The sequence below is a fragment of the Phalacrocorax aristotelis genome, chromosome 1, assembly GCF_949628215.1.
Source record: "Phalacrocorax aristotelis chromosome 1, bGulAri2.1, whole genome shotgun sequence".
Classification (NCBI taxonomy): domain Eukaryota; kingdom Metazoa; phylum Chordata; class Aves; order Suliformes; family Phalacrocoracidae; genus Phalacrocorax; species Phalacrocorax aristotelis.
The window spans coordinates 165,343,716-165,365,331 of record NC_134276.1 but is presented as its reverse complement, the minus strand read 5'-3'; the positions used below and the strand labels follow the sequence as shown (position 1 = coordinate 165,365,331).

At 37.5% G+C, this 21,616-nt stretch overlaps 1 protein-coding gene across 10 annotated transcripts in view; it reads left to right on the top strand.

Moving 5' to 3' along the window:
* The window catches only part of CNOT4 (CCR4-NOT transcription complex subunit 4), an 80,819-nt gene that overhangs the window by 51,091 nt on the left and 8,112 nt on the right, over positions 1–21,616 (top strand). For 6 of the 10 annotated variants that reach the window (XM_075079983.1, XM_075079923.1, XM_075079939.1 and 3 more), the window contains exons 7-11: positions 1,099–1,232; positions 5,004–5,159; positions 7,853–7,910; positions 8,195–8,444; positions 10,330–10,827. In XM_075079983.1, coding sequence (XP_074936084.1) covers positions 1,099–1,232; positions 5,004–5,159; positions 7,853–7,910; positions 8,195–8,444; positions 10,330–10,827 — 1,096 coding nt within the window. The remainder of the gene's footprint in view (positions 1–1,098; positions 1,233–5,003; positions 5,160–7,852; positions 7,911–8,194; positions 8,445–10,329; positions 10,828–21,616) is intronic. The other 4 variants (XM_075079991.1, XM_075079968.1, XM_075079999.1 and 1 more) reach the window with 2 other exon arrangements.

Sequence of the window (21,616 nt, the reverse complement as noted above, 5' to 3'; positions counted from 1 at the left end):
ATTTATAAAGGGAATGAATTAAGGAATGGTCAAATGTTAATTTTTAGGTGTACAAGGAGTGTGAGAGCTTTTAAATCAATACTTAAGATGCGATAGAAAACATATGTGTTCCAGTCATCAGGTTCAGAAGGCCTGACCATAAATCTTGGCACTTATTTCCTTTGCTAAAGGACATTTCTTAGTAGCTGGAAACTCTAGATGAAAGCTATTGACACCTTCAAATTCACTGTTCTATTTTGCACCTTTATTCAACTCATTACAATACTTAACTTGCAAATAGTAATTCATAGGTTGGTGTGGTGTATGTGGTATAACAACCTACAAAAAGGTGAATGCTCATCTTGAACTTGTTTCCGATGTCACTTTAAATGTTAGGGTGGATGGATCTTGCTGGTTTTCTTTTAAAATATTTAGTCACAGAACCTTATAGGTAAGCTAGACTGAAAAATACTTTCTTCCTTCACTTGCCAGGTATAATATTTTGGAGCTAGAGTGGGCTGCCTCAGTTTCTGAAAGCAAAAAATTGTTCTCAATTAATTCAATTAGGTAAAAGAATATTTCAATTTCTCAGTTATTAAAAAGAATGATTGATCAGTTGTTGCTCAGAATGTACTACTTGTCACATGATAGTTACCAGTCTGACCACCTCAGCCATTTTCATTAAGCTGACATAAAATTGCTTCCATTTTGGAACATTTGAATTAAAAGATAGACTCCTTGCTCCTTCCTGTTGATGTATCAAATGCAGGCTGCCTTGGAGATTCAGCTGTTTGTGATTTAGAAGGTATACTATGAAACTCTTGATTAGAACTGAACAAGTTTGAATAAAGTTATAACTATTTTTCTGCTTTAGAAGTCTCCAAAGAAATTATAAATTAGTAAATACATCCAAGTGATTTCTAGTCAAGCTTTAGATTTGTTGAGATCAAGTCTGTGCTGAGATGCACTCTTTTGAGTTTGTTAGGAGTGACCTGTTGAGTTGTTAAAGCTCAGTTACTAAGCTTTGGGACATACATTTACATACAAAAAATACATTTTACATCTATAAAGATACATTTTAAGCCAGTATTCATTCATTGTGAGTTTCTCTTTCCTTAGGCGGGTAAGCACCAGGAATATGAACAGAAACTACTGCAAGAATTATATAAACTAAACCCCAACTTTCTCCAGTTATCTACGGGTACAGTTGACAAGAACAAGAACAAAGTGACAGCACTGCAGAGGTATGATGCGTAAGTACTGATGCTGGACTGCCTGGCTATGCTTGCTTCCTGGTTATTCCCAAAGAGAACTTTCTCACTCCTGTTGCATCCCCAAAGTTGCCGGCTCTTTTTAGTGGCTATTATATGATAAACTCTTATGCCAGTTTTCTCTGTGGACTGCTTTGATCTAATACAAAGTATGCGTGAGTCTTATTTAGTAAAGAAATGTTTTTCTGCTGTGTGCATTTGGATCACTAGTTCAGAACAAGGTATTCTTATTCGGAAAGATCTGTTTTATATTTGAATAAACACATAATGTTAAAGACCAGATGTCTGCTTTCTTGGTATGGTGCCATGATGAATGCAGTCTGTACTCTCACAACTGAGACACCTTATAGGCTCGATATGTGTGGTTTATGTCATGATTTATAGGGCAGTCCTCACATTAGTTATTGAGGAACTTGGAAATTGCAAGTAAAAATCAGTTTCTTTTGTGAGTAAGAAATCACAAGATGTAAGTAAGACTTCTTGTTTTCATCTAGTAAACTTTAAATGATATATTTTTTCACTAGGTTGTAATTGCAAGTATCACTTATTACTGCTTGTTAAAATAACACTCTATTGAAGTAGTTTGTTCAGTAAGTTAAGAAAAATTTCTGTCCATATGAGTACATAGTCACACAAAGATAAATGAAAGCCTAAGGTCCTCAGTCCTTATGTGAATTGTCCACTCAAATGTCATATTTAAGATAAAGAAATAAAAACTGTTAACAACTTCCTCCACTCTTCTTTTTGGTAGGATTTTAATAATGTGATGGGCAGAGTGGAATGTAAAAGCTAGATTGCACTTTGCATGCATCTTGGCCTTTTAATCAGGGTTTGTGTTGTGTGCCACTTTATCCACTACTGAATTTTTCAGACAATAATTTGACACTGGCAGCATCACTGCACACCAGTTTAAGCAAGAAAGTGGGTACTGTATCTAGAATATTGCCAATGGAGCTTGAATAGGCAGAATATAATTGTAAAAAATGATATGCCAGTTGATGTACTGGGATTATTTGCTTGAACTACTAGAGGAAGCGTCATATGCTATTTGACTGCAAGTGGTCAGGACCTCCAGTTGATCTTCTCTTAAGGACTATGCCACTTCTTATTTCTTGGCCACCAGTTCAATATTGACTTGGAAGGTAGTAAGTAAAGCAAATAGACCATGCTTTACCTATAGACTATTTGCTTTACCATGAGTGAAAGCAAATAGACGATTTCCTGCATTTGGGTATTGATTATTTTATGTTCAAAGCCTGAAGTAATCTTAATTTGAAACCTAATTAGATCCTGGCAAAGCAAATGATACCAGTGAGGAAAGAATGCTCTATCTGAAAGTGAGCAAACTTCTAAGCCTTCAGAAAGCAATTATGAATTGGAGGTTGGCCAGTCTGTGGTGCGAACATTTTGGCACTTGTAGAAAAAATGGCATGTTACTCTAAAGGCAACAAGTGGTCTGGAGGTAATTTCTCTTGTCAGCTGTGACCAGCATCATCACAACACAGACTTTGTTCTTTGCTAATGGCTAGGCACCACCTTTTGGGTTGCAAAGTGACTTTCTTCTTGCAGCTGGGATTTTGAAACGTTTCTTCAAGTCCCATCTCATCGGTACAAAATGTAGCTTGGAAGCTGGTGAATGCGTGTTATTCTCCTTCACAGCTTCCTACCCAATTGGGTTCTTGGTTTTGTCCGATTCATTGATATGGTATTAATATTTCTGGCAATTTGTCAGAGTCTCTGACAATTTTGTGGTGGTTCTTGTGTTTCTGGGGTGCAGGGTTTCTGTTTCAGTCTGGTTTTGAGCAGAAGTTGAGTTCTAAAGAGTAGATGTTTAATTATAAATATGTAGTAGTAGAAAACAGTTTCTTAAACTGTGCATAAATGCTTTTTCATAATTGTGTTCTAATCTGCGAGGTTCTACTCACAGACCTTTGTTCTTGCTGCTGAAGGCAAATGTTAAAATCCCCCAGTGCCATTTTGCGTACATGGGTACTTACCTCTTGGTTTGTCACTTAATAGTCGTGGTGACTGCTTTCTCTTACAATTGGAGGTATATTCAGCATTTAAAATGGATCAAGCTCTTTTTTCTCTCTTCTTTTATTTTTTTTCCTGCTGGCCTTTTCCTTAAAGAACTGAAATGAATGCTTTCTTATGCTGTGAGTGGATACACTTGTTAAGCACTTGCTGGTCTGTTAGAGAGCAGCCCTTTAGAAGCATGCAGCTTTGAACTTAAACAAAACAAAAAAAACCCAACCCCACATGCATGAAAATCCACTCCAAAACAAAACAGTTCCTTTCTCTTTACCTTTCTCCTTGGATGCAAAGCTGACTTTTAACTGTGACGTTTTAAAGGTATTTTCAGTATAGAGATCGCTTTGCACTGCAGCAGACATAAATTTTGATATTAAAATCTGTTAATGGATTGAAAGTCTTGTTATACCTAGATTACAGCTCATTTTTGTAAGGGTGATAGTATTAAATGACTGACATTGCACTGATGATGATGTGTCTTTATTCCTTGGTGTTCAATCTGATTAACTTGCTATCTCTGACTTATTTCAAATGTGTATAAAGCACATAAGATCTGTAAATCAGATCAAGGCGCTCATCTGTGTACATATTTTATAGGTATATGAGGAAAAGATGGAGGTAGAAAAGCAAATCTTATACTGAGATTTCAGGGTAGCTAGTGATACCAATTTTATCTGAATAGGAGTAGGAAACCCTTGTGTTGCTATATGCAGCTATGGGAATTTCCAGATTCTGACTGTGAACTTACTAAATTGACTTAGAGATGTGGAGTAAATGTTGGACCATTAATAGGAATATATTAATGGAGGCATCAGGAGGAACATACATATTTGAAAACAATTTTTTTAAGACTTCTTCCTTATGAAGACACTTGGACACTAAGAACAGCATCCTAATTGAGGCAAATGAAAAGCTAAAAGAACTGAAGAACACAAAGGCAAATCTTTTATAGTAGGGTTAGCAGATGACACTGTATTTGAATGCATTCAGTTATAGATGATGTTTCAGCTCACTTCAATTTGTATAAAATAACTATTTTCAGCAAACACTTGGGCTTTGAGTCCTCTTGAACTTCGTTCAGATCTAATGTGCACTCTGAAATGAAATCTATAGTCACTTTATAAAAGGGAAGTAATTATGGCTTTAAACGAGAAATGAAAGGAGCAGGAACTTGAAGAGTGTGTTGGTCTGACTGGTCTCATATTCTGTTAGTAAAGCTGTGGACCATTGTGTAGGCGTAAACCACAAACTTTATCTGTTAGGGCCAGGCTTGATAGGGCCTGGAATATAAAATATTTATTAAAGAAAAAAGTTATTTAGTTCTTGGTTTACAGAACTTAAAAATTCTTATGGGATCAAGCAAGTAATTCTAAGTGAGGTGTGTGTAGGTCTGAATAATTGAAGCTGTCAATGGATTTTTGGGTTTTTAATTTTTTTTTCTCTACCCCAAATGGACAAGTTGAGACTTCAGTGTTGGCAGAGCAGCTATCTATTCAGTGAAGAAAACAGAATCCTCCCCCCCCAGTTTTCTCTCCCCTCCCTACCCCACTAATTCTTTTTTTAAGTCATCACCATTTAAAAATCTGAGAAGTAATATCCAGATAAATCTATTCTTACAGATTGTCTGGCACAAGGATTCATTCCCCCAGTGCTTAAAATTTTTAAAAACACTTTCTTCATAACTTGAACTCTTTTTTTTTTTTTACTCTTGCCTTTTTCCAGACCCAACAGTAATAACAAAGATGCCTGGCCATCATTACAGAGTTCAAGTAAATCAGCCAACGGTTTAACAATGGAACACAGGAAAACGCCTCCTATATTAGAAAATGGCACAGACCCAGAACACATGACTCCAGATGGTGCAGACTCAGATTTCGGGTAATTGTGCTGCCTTTTATACTTCAGATAGCTTGCTTTCTCTCTCACTGATTGGTGTGGAGGGAATGATTCTCCAGTCTCTCTCTGTCTGGTTGGAGAGCTGGATTCAAATCCTGATCAGGTCACACAAAGTTGGGCTTAGCCTAGCCCATGTCAAAAAGACTGATTGGCAGATTGTGCAGGAGATCCCTAATGTGATGTTAGTAAGTGATGGTGCAGGTAAGGGCTGTGGGGAACTGAATAAGTAGGGAATCAACAGCTTATATAGCTGCGTGGTCCCAGCCAGAACTGAGCCCTTAATTTCCTGTACAGAAGCTTCCACAAAAGTAACATGCTAGTTGCTATACATCAGGAGGCTTGTGACTTGGAAAAGCTTCAACAGAAGGAAGCTACATGTTAGGACTGAATATCTGTCATCTCTTTACAATGATGTGTTCCTTAGCTCTGCAGTTGTGTTTCTGGGTTCCCTGATTATCAGTCAGTTACAGGAGCAACAGGTCAGCAGATGCAACAGAGGCTTTTTTGTAATTCATCTGCTTGCAGTAACTTCCTTACTGCTATCCAACAATATTTGCTCTTTTGGTGCCCTCTTTGAATAGAACTGGTGTAGTCTTTCATCATAAGCACCACTTGCAGTTCTGATGGTAGTTGGTAGTCGTGCTGTTTTGTTTTTTATGGGCCCCCTTAGGTAATACCAGTTGGACTCATTCAGAGGTTGGATGGGCAAATAGCAAGGTAAACCCTAATATTTCAAGAAGTGACACTGCTGATTAGGTAGCTGATCTTAATTTTAAATCAATTTTGAACTGATGCATTAACATTGTGAGGGCTGTTGAAAGTGGTACCTTCTTGTTAGGCTTAATAGCAGTCCCATTGAGGTGTGATCAGAGAGCCTGTGGTTTCATCTGAGTAGTGAGGTGCAGCTTCCTCCTTATCTTTTCTGAAAATAATGTATTAAATGTAGGTTAAAATATTGTAACTAATAGATAGTGAATCTTGTTAATTCCTGAGGGCTGGAAGCCTGTCTTACAATTAAAGGCTCTTTATGCATGTTCAAGTATAATAAATGTTTTCAGCACTTAAACTGTCATTAAAAATTCTTACACATAACTTTTTAAACTGCAACATTGTGACTTTCTGTCAGCACCTTTGGGAAAAGAATTTGGCTGGAATATCAGCTCTACAATCAATGATTGTGTAGTGAAGAATCTACAGAAAACTTTTGTGTGATAGGTATTCAGAAGTTACTAATTTAAGGCAGTTTGTTCCAAATGGAAGATTGTTCCAAATACTATTTGACCACTGAGTAGAAAGTATTTGTAAATCTTCACTGGAGTAATGTTTGTTTGCAAGTATATTCCTCTGATTTTTCTTTTATAGTCGTAAATACTTCAGCTTCAGTTATCTTTTTGAGATACTGACTCAGTGTTCTTTAGCACAAAAATTGCTTTTATTCATGGATTACCCTTGTACTGGGTATTGGAGAATTGTACTGGGTACTGGAGAATGGAGAATTAATTCTCGTGGGTTTTGACTTTAATTTTTCTGGAATGGGGAGAACAGATATGGGGGAGAGCCATCTTGTAAATTTTTGACCTTGATATGTGGCTTTATGCCATATTTAAACTTTGCAGTGGCAAAGGGTGTTTGAAAACAAGGTGTAGCTAGAATCTGAAGTCTGCACCCGGTTAAAATAATTACCCTATATATATAATGTCTTGTGCTATCACATCATGATTGTAATTTGACTTGTACTGTGTTCTGGCCTCTTAATGGAACTGAAATTTATGTTCTTACTTCTGGTCCTTGTTTGTAGGACCAGTGTTTGGGCTGTGCAGCCCGATGCTTGTACATTTTATGGGTAGATAAAAATGAAAGTACCCTGAAGTTGTAGAGCAGAGATTTTAATCTGAACTTGAAGTAATACTGTTTCATTAGTGTGGTGTTTAGCATAATTAAGGCAACTCACAGATGTTTGTCAGAATCTTGAATCCTGAGATGTGCCATTTCAGCTGAGTCATGTTAATTCCCAGTGAATAGCTTTCTGAGGTGGTTTTCTGCTGTATCTTATATTTGATTCTCTTTATGTTTGTTGGCAGTTTTTTATGCTATGTCTTTTCCTGTACTCTTCCCCTTCTGTCATCTCAAACTCAGTTTCTTACCTTGGAACTATTTTCTGCTAGTTGAAACTCAAAGGCTGGTGGGAAGCTTAACTTGCCACCAGGACTAAATAGTTAATTTAATCTTTTATTTCTCCCCAGATATATTTAGTATGGGAACTGACGACTTGGGTATTTGGAAAACAAATATGTTCCCAAGTTTAATTCCAGTAATAGCATAGATGGAACTGACTGCTACAGAATATTGCCATAGTAAGAGTCCTGGGTCTTTTTGAATGGCATAGAGTTACCATGAACATGTTTAAAACTTTCCTTTTGTTCCTTAACAGGGCAGTCAACAAGCAGAGTGGAGAGTGGTGGGAAGAAGTATTGCAGTATATGGCAAATGATTGGAATGTTTATGGTTAAAACAAAAACAGTCTTATAAGTGTCCTTTTTTCCTTCTCAATTCCTCCTAATTAATTTCGCTTTGTCTTTCTTTCAAGGCTTTTCTACCACTACAAAAGCAAATGTTGATTTTCACGTTAAGTACTTGAGCGTCTTACTGTCTCTCTTCCCCTCCCACTTTTGCAGCCCTATCGACAAACCTTCAGATTCGCTCAGTATAGGAAATGGTGACAGCTCCCAGCAGGTAAGACACAAAGATAAATGCTGTGACAGTAAGAACTGAGTTTGAGGGCTTGGTACACCTCATAGTTGGAGAAGCAAGTGCTTCCTGAAGTGCATTGTAATTTTAAACAAAATTAAAAAATGCTAGTGCTAAGGTGATTTTTATGTTTGACCTGGTAATGACCAATATATTAACCAACCTAACTGCAGACAAAAGCTCTGAGGAGATTTTTGAACTGTATTAGTGAAGAATATTTTATATAAAAAGTCATGTCCTAACTGTGTTTCTTTCTCTCTTGCCTGTAGATAACAAACAGTGACACACCTTCACCACCGCCTGGTTTAACAAAACCCAATCCAGTTATACCCATCAGTTCATCTAATCACAGTGCACGGTCCCCTTTTGAAGGGGCTGTAACAGAATCACAGTCACTCTTCTCTGACAACTTTCGGCACCCTAACCCCATCCCTAGTGGGCTTCCTCCATTCCCCAGCTCTCCACAGACTTCAAATGACTGGCCCACAGCACCAGAACCACAGAGCCTCTTCACATCAGGTATGTACGTATGCAGATGATGTGGTTGAGGATTGCTTGCTTTTGCAACTGATGTCTAAAACTGTGTAGAAACAAACACTAGGACTTGCTCCATACCGTCCCCCCCCTTCATGAATGATCAAAATTTGTCTTGTAACTACAAATGAATTGCACTGACATAAGGGTTTCTACTGAAAGAAACTCTAGAGTTTTCCAGCTGCAAGGCTAAATTATCAGAGTACCTGTTTTAGTTTTTCTTAGCCATGTGCCTGCCTAAATAATAGGACGTGACATGTATGCTTAATATTTAATGTTACAGGTTTTTACCAAGAGTGGGGAAAATATGTGGTGGTAGTATATGTTGGTGTAATCATCTGTTATGATCTATAATTCTAACATCAGAAGCTGTGCAGTGGAATTCAGAAATTTTAGTATCCTGCACAGTTATCTGAAGGTGCCTAATCATTCTCTTTTCTGAAGTGAGGTTATATACATTCAGAAAAGATAAAAATATGGTTAATTTCATCAAGTGAAAGACACCTGTATTTTCCAGGTACTTTCCTGTGAAATACCACTTCATATGAATGAAACATCATTTTAAGTGTATTTATAATCTTGGGAATGGTAAACAGTATTTTAATATCTCACAAATTATAAATCTGAGGGAGTAGTTAGAAAATTAAATGAAACAGTATCAGCAGCTAATAAAATGTAAATTATACTTTAGGACGCCATTGGCTTACTTAGTGATAAGTCTTCTTTTGATGTTTATCTGACTTCTGGGTGTCATAATCCTGTTTGCAAACAATATTTACTATCAAGGAAATGACTTGCTGCTAAGGTACTATACGTACCAGTTTTGTGAGGATTAAGTAGCAGAGAGACACTATTTCCAGGCAGTAGAGATCTTGTTTGTTTCATAATTAATATAAAAATGTATGGTTGCGATTTAAGTAAGAATACAAATGACAAGTTTTTGTCTAACAACTCTTTTTATCTATTGTCATGGATTTTAGAGTGAAAATAGAAGTGTAGAATTTTTTTTCTAAGAGAGGATACTGAGCTTAATTTTAACTACTTAAAGCAGCAGACCAAGTTCCCTACCAGCAGAGGGAGTTAATGTTGAGTGATACTACTTTGTACTCATCAGCTTGCATTACCACAGTTCTGAGGGAAAATACTGTGAAACTAGATGCAGCATTCACTGAACCTGAATAAGAAACTTAAACAGTATAATGAAATGAAATAGTAATCAAATGCAGTGGAATTCTGATGATAACCCTTTTCTTTTTTTGCAATGCTGCCTTAAAATATTTAACAATATCTTGTAAAGCAGTTCCTTATTTCATTTTGTTTTTCAAGGTGTCTACTCAGCTTCTTTTTCTTCATAATGGTAGACGGTGGCGGGGTGTTTTGGTTTTTAACCACTGCTCAGAGGTTCCCCCTTTGAGAGGGGACATCACCTCCCCATCTTTCTTGTGCAGCAGAGCTGAAGCAAAGCAAAATACTGAGCTGAATAACAGTCTTATTTAAACTGTGCTTGGTTGTACTTCCATCAAGTAATATGGGTGCAAAGAAGGTACTAAGCAAGTATTTATTGGTCTCTCTGTACTTGGTGCTGTTACTGAAAACACTTATTTGACAAGGCTTTTCTGTAGTTCAGGAACAGAGTAATGCTGCAGTAAAAATACTATTTGCTAGTTGTTCCACTTCACCTTAAGTAGAAATCTGTGACAGTTTGATCTGAAAATGGCAATCTAAGCTGATGAATAAGATGTCTTTGGGGGAATGTATTAAGGAGTACCATATGAAAGATAACTGGCAACATAGATTCATATACACTGAGGCTGAAATTTTTGTATGGATAAGTATTTGTTCTAAATCCTGTTCCTCTCCTGTCTGACAGAAACTATACCAGTATCCTCCTCCACAGACTGGCAAGCGGCTTTTGGGTTTGGTTCCTCCAAACAGCAAGAGGACGACTTAGGGTTTGACCCCTTTGATATCACCCGCAAAGCCTTAGCAGACCTGATTGAGAAGGAACTGTCAGTCCAAGACCAACCTTCCCTCTCGCCTGCATCTCTTCAGAACCCTACCCCACACACTACAACTGCCAAAGGGCCAGGCTCTGGATTCCTGCATCCTGCTGCACCCACAAATGCCAACTCTCTCAGTAGCACCTTTCCAGTCATGCCACAGAGGTTCCCACAGTTTCAACAACATCGAGCAGTTTACAACTCCTTCAGTTTTCCAGGCCAAGCAGCTCGCTATCCTTGGATGGCCTTCCCACGCAATAGCATCATGCACTTGAACCACACAGCAAATCCCACCTCAAATAGTAATTTCTTGGACTTGAATCTCCCACCACAACACAGCACAGGTCTGGGAGGGATCCCTATATCAGGTAGGTGAATCGGGACAGCTGTGAATATGACTTAATTCAGATTTTCAGCTTCTCTGAGGCAGGACAGGAAAAGAGAATAGCCAGCTACAAGTAGTAGAGTGGTTTCTCTTGACTGTCATAAGAGGTTTATGAACAGAGGGAGGAATATGGTTTTAAACAAGCCCTTTCCATTTAAAAAAAAAATGTATTTGGATGTTTAGCCTTGTAATATTGAGCTTTATAAGGAAGGTGGAGTATTCTGTGCCCGCTTAATTTTGTGCCAAATCAAATTGGTCTTCTGGTTCTTCAGTCTTGCCAGACTGGCTTTCCTTAAGAATAGGCCCTGGAAGTGCGTTGTGACTTCCATGTCGATATGCAGGTGCTGACCAGGGTTCTTAAACTTGTGCAAAAAATTGTAATGGTGGTAATTTGTGCGAGATGTCTTGGCTGGGTTGTTCAGTCTTGCGCATAACCAAATGTCTGCACAATAAAACATTCAGTGCTGTTCGTTTCTGTACTTCAGGTGGCCTTAATATTATGCTAATCTTCCACTGAATGGGTGCTTGCAATGTGTGTTAAGAGGATTCATCCTGATTGTGAGGGTTGTGATGTTGGAGGAAAACAGATGTGCGGTCAGACCAGTTCAGGCTGCCCTGAATGGATCGATAGGTTTTTGCTGCAAACATAACTAAGTTACTGTTACAATTACCTCCTTAATTAAAAACTTACTTCTGGAGTTTGAAGTCCTTTCATGCTTCCAATTTAGCTTGGCCCAAACAAGTTCCTTTTTCCTAGCAGGGAAAAAATTGTATGAAGTGTATAATGAACTACATGTAGAAAGTTTCTGTAAGCTCTTTGTAGCCTTGAGATGGAGAAAACTGCTTCTTGAGATGTTGCCAGTGTTATTTTCATGGGCTTTGAGAAGTACTAGCTACACTATAAGAAAGTGACCTAAAAAAAGTCACTGTGTTTTTGATGCTCTAGTACAAGACCTAATTTTAGCTGTTACTTCCCTGTACTTTGTCCTCTTTGAAGGCTTGTAGAAGATACAGTACTGCTGTAGGGTCCTTAGGCTGATTCATAGTATAAACACTTGGTCTAGACTACAAATGCAAGTAGTTCAAAACTCTCTATACTGGCAGTGGTAAAGCTTTTAGACTAAAATGAGTGATATTAGTGTAACAAAAAAAAAAAAATCCACAAAACCAAAAAACAACACCAACTAAACAAAAACCCCCAACAACCTGCCCCCGCTCCCCTTCCCCCCCAAAAAAACCAAAGCAATTTATTTTTGGCGTGGAGTCAAAAATATAGCATCAATAGGACTGCAAATTGTTGCTCACTTCCTCTAACCTACATAGAACTCCCAGGAACATAGCAAGACTTCAAGTTTTGACTTTACCACTCGGTTCTAAAAATTGCTAGTTCAAGGGGCCAGTAACAAGACTATCTTCTGTATTAGGGGGACCAGAAGAATCTTTTAGTGTTGAAAAAGATCTGTTTGTAGTACTGGTTGATTCTAGGTTTGAGAAAGTATTCTTTAAATTACATTGCTTCAGTTGCCTTTGGCAGTTTGAGTGGACCTCTGTTTGTAGAAGACTCATAGATCCTTGGCACAACTCCTGAAGAGCCAGTTGTTTGGTGTTGGTTGATGCGCAGCCCATGCCATGTACTTCCCTCATATGCCTATAAGGCAGCAGAGTTGATATTTAAGTATATCCTTTTCTGTATGCAACTGCTAGAACCAATTAATCTCAAAATATTTTTGGCAGATAGAGTGCTAAAAACAGAAAATAAGTGTCTGCTGTAGTCTATATGGAGAGTTACTTTGAGTTGGTCTTAATCTCTTCTTATAGAAAACATTGTTAGTTTCTTGGCTGACAGATAGCAGCAGTTGTGGTGGTGCAAACACTTCTCAGCTGATCTACATGGCAGCTTTGATAGAGCTTGATAAAAGAATCATTTGCACAAACACAGATTACTCCTTTGTCTTCTGTTGTCAGAAATCAGCTGAAATCTCAGATAGTTCTGGTTTTGTTTGCTGGGTTATGCATTTTTATTATTTGTATGGTATTTAGTGCCTAGGCTTTTCTTTAGTGATCTGACTGCTTCAGAATTACAAAGAACTTGAAAGCCAGGAGATGCCCTCATTCCTTATATTTTTTGTGTGCTGACGTAATAGTTTCCAATTTATTGATTGTTCTACCTTTTCAAATCCATATCTAGTGTACAGGTATCTCAAAAAATTCCTTTTCTATTCTTTTTTGAAAGACTAATTCCTGTTCTTTCTGCTTGCTTTTAATCTATCAGTCATGGGTATATAATTATACTTTTCTTAGTTTCCTCATTTGATTTACAGGTACAGCTGTTTGGTGTTAGGGGAGGAAAGTGGTGTACAAGTACAGAGAAATTATGTCGATGGGACTTTATTACAGCGCTTTATAACAGACTGTAGCTGATCTGCTTGAAAGGCAGTGTATATCATAATAGCTGTTGAGCAGTACGGAGAGACTAATTTTAGTATATTTGAAGCTCCTTTTTGATAGTTCTCTTGTCTGTATTAGAATGGTTTAGAAAATGTTGTGAACTCGGCTGTTTTGGATGTAACAGCAAAAGAAACCTGGTGCAGGTGAAACATTACATTCTGCCTTCTAGCAGAGACCCTCAACTGCTGTTTCCTAAGATGTTTTGATCATAGCTTTTTACAGGACTATCATTTCCTAAAGCAGTTAATCCTGCACCAGTCATTAAAAAAAACCACCAAACAAAAACCCAACCACATTCATTTATTTTGTGTGTTTGCCTGGTCTGTTTAATCAACCCTTTTCAACTATTCATTTATGTGAAAACAAGCAGATTTAAAAACTGTCATAACTTCATATGAGATTAGTATACTATTTCCTAGGCTTTCTAAATCCAATCTTAGTTCACGTCACTAAGTGTATTTGGTTTGGAAGCCTATATGAAGAAAACAGTGTGTTTTAAATTGCTGCTGCTTGTGCTTTAGATAGGCATTACTATTCACATGAATTTGAAATGCTCATGTGTAATGTTAAATGTAATATTCTGCAGCTACCTTTTGTATAGCCGAGAATGAGCTGTGCTACACTCATAACCCCACAACTCCGGGTAAAGCTGGTTTGTAGTGTGCACCAGATTTAAATGGGGGTGGGCACAGGTGCTACCTACTTTTTTTTTTGTTTTAAGCTCTCATTTAAAAATAATTTCTATATGGAATTTGGTAGCCTGTTTCTCAGAGGAAGTAGTATTTATTAAACTCATTCGGCAGTTCCCAGTGAAATGACACAATAATACATGGTTGCCTTCACAATTTCATTATGCATATACTTGAAATGTGTCATTCATCAGGTGTACATTTGTCTCTAACCCCTATTTAAACAAACATTTGATTGACTGATTCCCAAACTCTTGGTTCTTCCCCCCACCTGTGTGATTTTGCAAACTGTAGCAGATGTTGCATGTCCTCATTGTAAGGGACAACTTAGACTTGTTGCTGTTCTCTGGTGTGGGATGGATTAGATGATTTACTGTGTAATTATAACTGTGTAACTGTGCTTCAGGAGAAAAGTTCAGTGACTTATTTGTGGACAGCATGATTGTTGCTAAAAGCAAATTTACCCTAGATCGTGTGCAAGGTGTCCTAAGAATATAGGACAGCGGCTATCCTTTACTCTGCAGATAATGCCAAAGGAAAAATCCACTGACAGCAACGTGTGTGGGTGTGTGCCTTTATTTTATGTTACTTCAGGATAACAGGAAACTTTGTAATCTCATAGCTCATATACTATCATCTTTGCTACCCTACTGCCTGGTGGTGTGTTCTAAAATAATAGGTATAGTATTGGTTCACAAAGTAAAGTAGGTCTCAGATTAACAGTGTGTTTTGAGACAGATGCTTATAAAATGAGATGCATGAGTATTAATAATGGGAAATTAGAAATATATAGTTTTGTTTCTTGAGTTTGCATGGATGCTAGTCATTGAATTTATTACATAGAAAAAGTATAAGAAGAAATTCACTCAGTTAAAAGTATGAGGAAAAAGTTGTAAATGGTTAGTCCGCCTTCCCTGTCAGTTCTATGCAAGATGAAGTACTTGAAATTTTGAAACGCTGGCTGTTATTTCATTTATTAATTCCATAATTATCCTGAACATAATTCCAAATTAGAAAGAACTTTATTGAATTGATAAGTTCTTACAATTATAATGAGAGTGTTTGAAATTTGAACTCGTCCAAGACTAATGCTACACAATACCAAGTATATATTCTTCCCACATAAATCACTGAAACCCCTTAAGTTGGAAGGGACCCACAAGGATCGAGTCCAACTTCTGACTCCACACAGGGCAGCCTAAAAATTAAACTATACATCTCAGAGCATTGTCCAAATGCTTCTTGAACACCGACAGCCAATTTATGTATATCATGCATATATTAGAAATCTAAGATAGAGGAAATAGTCAAGTAGACACAGAGACAGGTAGAAAGCATGAAGAACTAAACCCTGTCTAGGGTAGGGGAAGAAAAAAGTTTTACCTGTTGTCCTTGACAATAGCCACTGTAAAAATCCATCAGGTTATTTTAGTCGTGAAGCCTATTGGTGTGGAGATCGCAGAAGACTTCTGTGAACTGTTCTTGAAACTTCAGAACTGGGGCTTGAACGTCATAAGTCTTTGTTTTCTCAAAAAATTTTTTTCAAAATTTTGTTTTCTCAAGACTTTTTGTTTTGATGTCGTGGCTTATATATCTTGAATATGCACAGCCTAACTGATGCAATTATGCATATAAAGTTGAGATTGAGAAAATAAATAGGTAGACAGTTCTATCAAGTGTGGTGCCATCCAGCAGTCTTTGTGGTAGCGGTGTTGCATTCCCTATCAAGACACTGATTAGCATGCACATTTTTGAGTCTTGCCTGCATTTAGGTTTTTGTGAAGCAATAGCTGGTAGCAGGGAAGGCAAAGCAATGAAAGTTATATTAAGGAAGTCCAACTTCTTCCCACTTGTGTTAAGTCCTGAGCTCTTCCATATTTGAACAGCTTAGTGTTGTATGCTCTCCCACTTTAAATTTTCTGGCCTCTGTGCCCACAGCTGTTGAACTTGTCTTGCACATCAAATCCTTTCTTGCCTAATGCTATCTTTTGGACAACATGTTAGTAAAACAAGGGAGGAACCCTATATGTTGGCTATGATCATATTGTTTAAAAAGTCTTTATACCACAGAGAAGGGTGAGATACCGGAATTAGCATTGACATGCTCTGCCTTTAATACTAAGAGTCCTTGTCTGACTTAGTATTTTCTCAAAATGCGGCCTCATTGCCATTTGGGGCACACATTTCTTAGTTGACCTTTTTACTTTTGACTTTGTTTCCTCTCTCTGGGTTGATTCTTGATAGTTGATTCTGTCTCCTGAACAAAGAAAAACACAGCTTGTTTTATATAGTTGCAGAACCAAGAAAATTGAATTTGCCACATAGCAGCTGACACTTCTGTGGTCTCAGGATAATAATTTGGTATGGGGTTTTGTGGAGGTTGTGCTTCTGCCACTGTGCCTTTTTAAAAGAGGGTCTAGCCTCTGTGGTACGGCTGTTGAATTCAGCATGTTGTAAAACTTAGAATTCACCAAATGCTGAGTACAAAATGCATTTAGTCTCATACCTTAGCACCAGGCAATGTGACTTAAACAGTGCTGCCTCACATCCCTTTATTTGGACGCAGTGGTTGAAAGATCATTTTGCTACTTTTCCTCTTGACCTGACAATATGTGAAAGGTTTAATGCTGGTTTCAAGTATTGATGGCCATACTCTTAACAGTAAGTGAATTATTAGTCCATTAGTTTTTCGTTTTAATCCTTTAAAGACTGTTTGCTCACTTGATGGTCTTACTTGACATTTGGCTTTCCAACAGCAGCTGGGCAGAAAGCATGGCAGCTGAATGTTGTCTTTTCTGTGCCTCTGCTTGGATCTGTGGCTGCCTATAGCGGAAGTCTTTCTGATTAGGTACAAGTATTGAAAATAAGAAATCTGGTGGAAAATCTTGGCTGGTACAACTATTAGTTGTAGGTGCCACTTGTGGCATCTCCGAAGGCCTTAATCTTTCTAGAATGCAGAGCAGCTCCTCTCAGAAGTGGATGCATTACCCTGATATCAAGTTCACTCCTCATTGGAAAATAAAGACCTGAACACTGCTTTGAAATTGTAAAATGAAAAGTACTGTTTGTAAACAAACCTCAGCTGTTTCCAGTATTGTTTTTACTGACCTTTGTATAGACCCTGATTGTCTTGTTTTCCTCAACAAAGATGACTGTTCTTAATGCAGCCTTTGCCACTGAGTATTTTTTCTTCTCATCAGTCCTTGTGCCAGCTGCATCCCACTTCTTTCCGTGGAGGTTCTGAGGCCTCCACCCCCTTCTTTAAGGGGTGCTTTGTGTCTATGTATACCCCACCCACCCACCCACAAAAGTCATTCTCCTTCTATTGCCCATCATAACTAATTTTCTATTTCACTGGTGAAGAGTTGAAGTGTTCAGCAAAATATGGAACAATTTCAATTTGACAATAAGCTTTTGGCTTGCTTGCTTCCATTGCTCTGGAAGTGGCTAGTTTTCTTTAATGCACCAGGGTGGTACTGCTGGGTTTAAAATAAGGCAAATGGAAGTGGGATTTTGGATTAATTTCCAAAATACTAAACCAGTGTCAAGATTGAAGTCAGTGTTTGCAATCTGCTATGGATATTCCTTGTCCTATCTCTGGTGTCTTGTCCCATAACTCGCTTACACTTTCTACGTTTGCTACTATGGCCTGCTTTCCTTAGCTTAATCTTGTCACGATCTCTGAGAACTTCATCCATAGCACCTGTCCTTTAAGTCCTGCTACTTTTCCATCTGTTCCAAAAATCTCATCCCACTCACCCACCCTTCCCTCCCAGTGCCTTTTCAGTGCTAATATTGCAACTGTTTCTAAAACCCTGTGGGATTTTTTCTTGTGATTGTATAGGAGATACTGTTCCAAATAAAGCTTGATATATATAAATATCTGTGCCCTCATCTCTGGGAGCTTGGTTTTAAGCTCTTACAAATTTCTTAAAATCTTTGATTGTAATATTATTAGGGATGGTGTAAAAGACAGGCATCCTGCTTTTTTTTGAGTAGTAAGATATCTATTTTTAAATGTGTCATTTTATTTCAGAAGAAGAAAATGTGACAAAATATAAAGGAAAAAAGTGTTTTAAAAAAATCCTCTAACTTCTCTTGGCTGCAGTACATCAGAGGAATGACTAATCACATTAACACTGCTAGACTTGAAATAAATGTGGTGTTGGCTGAAATAGGTGGCCTGAGTGGCTGACCGAATTTGCATTCTGGACCATCAGTCCTGACAGCTTTTTGGGTAACTCTTCCCCAGAAACGGGGAATCAAGCACATGGGAGGTATTTCACATCAGATTTCCTTACTGTGTCTGTACTACTATCACAAATGAGCTTCAGCTGCACTAAATATTGGACTTTTACCTGTGTTTTAGGGATGGAAGACTGCATTTATTAATTATAAGCAATAGAACAAGTTCTATAGAACAAGAACGTTTCTCTTCCTCTTTAGGGCTGGTCCACCAAAAGTCAGAAGGGCTGTTTCCTTTCATAGGTAACCCATAAGACCTTGGGAAGGCTCTGCAGTAATGTAAGAGGGGTGCTGTGTTCTCTTGGATGCTTTTCTAAAATACAAACTGGCACTTCAAAATATGCGGTAAACCACTAGCATGAGTTAAAAGACATAACTGACTTAGTGATGCTAAAAACCTGGCATTTTTCCTTTTAAAGTCTGGAAGTCAGTACACTTGGCAGTGCTCCCTATTAGTAGCAGTGTAACAAGAGGCTGTGCCTTGGGCATGGACCTGAAACTTTGGCTCCTTCTGAGTCATGTCCATCTCACAAAATACGAATTATGACTGATGAATCTTAGCAAAAAGCACAGACAGTTCATAAGCTTTCTGCGTAAACATGTTTAGAAATGCACCAACTTGAAGAACCATTGAGAAAGGGCAAACATAATCTCTTTTTAAAATGTATTGGAGGAGGAGCATAAATGATATATCCTGAAGGGATAACAGCAATTAAAAGAGCAGCTTTACAAGAAGTGTTTTTTTCCTTCCAGCAATAACAAATCACATTGGGGTGGGGAAATCTGATCTTTTCTATCCTTTGCCATCTCTTGGTTCCTTCTACATCACAACCTCATTTGAACTTCAGCTTGTTCCCAAAGGTATTAATTTTAAAAACCCCATGTATTTAAGTGGGTCACCTCCATTGGAAGACAGCATTTAGTAATCCAAATGACTTTTATGACATGGAAGGTTTGTTTTTCTCCTCAGCTTTCTTCCAGTTTATCTAATGTTCCTACAGAATGATTGAAGTATCTACAAATACACATAAGACTTAATTGTTTGTTACAGATGTTGAAAAATTAAAAATGTGTTTGTCATTTCTCAGAGTATGAGTTCGCTGTACTAATACTCGTCTCACAGCCTTGGTCAGAGGATTGGTTGGGTACTCCTGGAATCCAGAACCTTCATAACTAGATAGGCTCTTGCTAATTATTGATGTAGCTTTGAAGATCTGATTTTTCTTTGCCGATTCTAGCTATTGCATTAGCCATAGGGCAAATTCCATATATTTTGCTTTTTATGCATGTATTTATGTGTGTACCACAAGTACACTTGTACACACAGGATTTTCATTTGAGGTCAAATTTTTTTTCTTATTGAGAGATAGGGTAACCTGGTGAGATGCTACCCTGATGCAGGATCTAAGAATAAGCAGCAGGTATACTTAGCTTAAAATGAACTTTGTTTTCTCACATGAATGGAATTGCATTTCTTCCTGAGATTCTTAATCAAACTGTTCTGTATGCAGTATTCAGGTATCTGTTTCCTTTGTTTCAGTATTTTAACAGTCTGTGTGCTTAGTTTATGTTAACACTTAAGGTTATCAGTGGCAAGAACTGATGATCAGTGGTCGTTTTCTTACAGGGTGCTTTTTTTGATGAGAAGCACCTTTTTAGCTCACATGAAAAAGAGGTTATTTAATTTATTGACCTAAGGTGGAAGCATTACAGGTTATTGTCTTATATTTTTTTGTATGCAGGACAGTGGGCACCAACTTAAGTCCTGCGCTTGACCACTATTTTTAGTAATAAACAATTAAAAAATCAGTAATTAAAAATGGTGGGATACTATGGAAATATTAGCTATGAAGTCAAGCATGTTTTTCAAAGCAAGTTAGAATCTCAATCTGAAATTTACTTATAGCTTAAAATTGGGTGGCTGGCTGTGATAATTATGTATTAGATTTGGTCTCTTGAGCCATGGTAAGTGTAAGTCAATCGTAAGAAATCTCAAGAATACCTAATATAAAATTTTGATTTTCTTAAAGAAAAAATTCTGACATTGTACATACAAGAAAAATATGAATCTTTGCATTGAATATCTAAGACAAGCTGTCCCCTCACTGATGATGTATAAGGGATTTCCCTTGAAAATAAATTAAACTTTCTGACTCCTAATGCTGCTTTTGTCATAGAAAGCTTAAAAGTTGTACTGTTGGATCTTCTAAATAAGTTTTTCATCAAAAAGAAAAATTATTTTCCCCTTTGAAGTGTATACTTTATAATTCAATATATTCTTCCTCTACTTGATTGTTTGGCTTACTGGCATGTGAAGTTGGAATTGATTTATTTTAAATTGAAAAATAGTGCTTTTTTTTATTTACATGGCTATCTTTTTAACTGGGTACATATGGAATTAATATAACCTTAGAAATCAATGTGGAATGAAGATAAAAGCTGCTTTACTTGTATTATTTTAAAGCCGAGGGTGGGCTGGTGTCTCTTGACTACCAAAGCCAATTTTGTAGGTGTGTGTATGTGTATGGATGTATGTATCTTTGGTTTCCACAGCTCTCATGACCATAAGACTTCTAACTTGAAATCTGCACCATGGAATGGTACTTTAAAAGCTTTTTTCATGGATTGCCGAGTTGCTTCCTGTGTGTAGAGAATGTCAGTGAGGCTTTTAAATGTTCCCTTCAAACAGCTTTATCTTCTAGTGCTCTTGTCGTTTGGTGTCTCCCTAATATTAAGTGGCTACTTGTATTCCTGATGGGCAGCGCTGCTGTTTATATGTAGGCAGATTCCATCATCTTTAATCTAGCAGTGACATTCTTAGGCCTCTGTGAATGGGTGAAGCTTCATCATTTGGTTTAAGCATTGTGGGATTCCTAGAAACCATAGATACACAGAAGCAATGAAGCCTGAGAGTGAAATCCTTCAGACCATAGCAGTTTAAATGGAATTTTACTCATGGTTTTAAAAATGCCATGAGCAAACAAGCTTATTCATATTAAAGTTACACAGGTAGCTTTTATTGTAGCTGTTTTGTTGATGGTTAAGTATATAAGCTTTGGATGAAAGGCTTTTGAGTTTATCTAATGTGATGGGGATCATTTCATTTTAGGATGTGGCAAAACATCCTTCCCTTTTCTTCCTCCCCCTCAGAGTGAAATATTGGACAACTTTTTGCAAAACAAATACCAATAGCGGAATGTCATTTTGAGATTAAAATAGAGAAGCCCCATTCACTTCTCGGAACAGGGTAATGGGCTGTTTCATGGAAAGCACAGACGATCTGTGGTATCTGTGAAAATGGTAGCTCAAAGCATGGTCTGGGACCAACAGGGATGTTGCTGCAAAGGGTGTGCTTTTCTCATGGCCCTGTTTGTTTCTAATCAAGTTGGA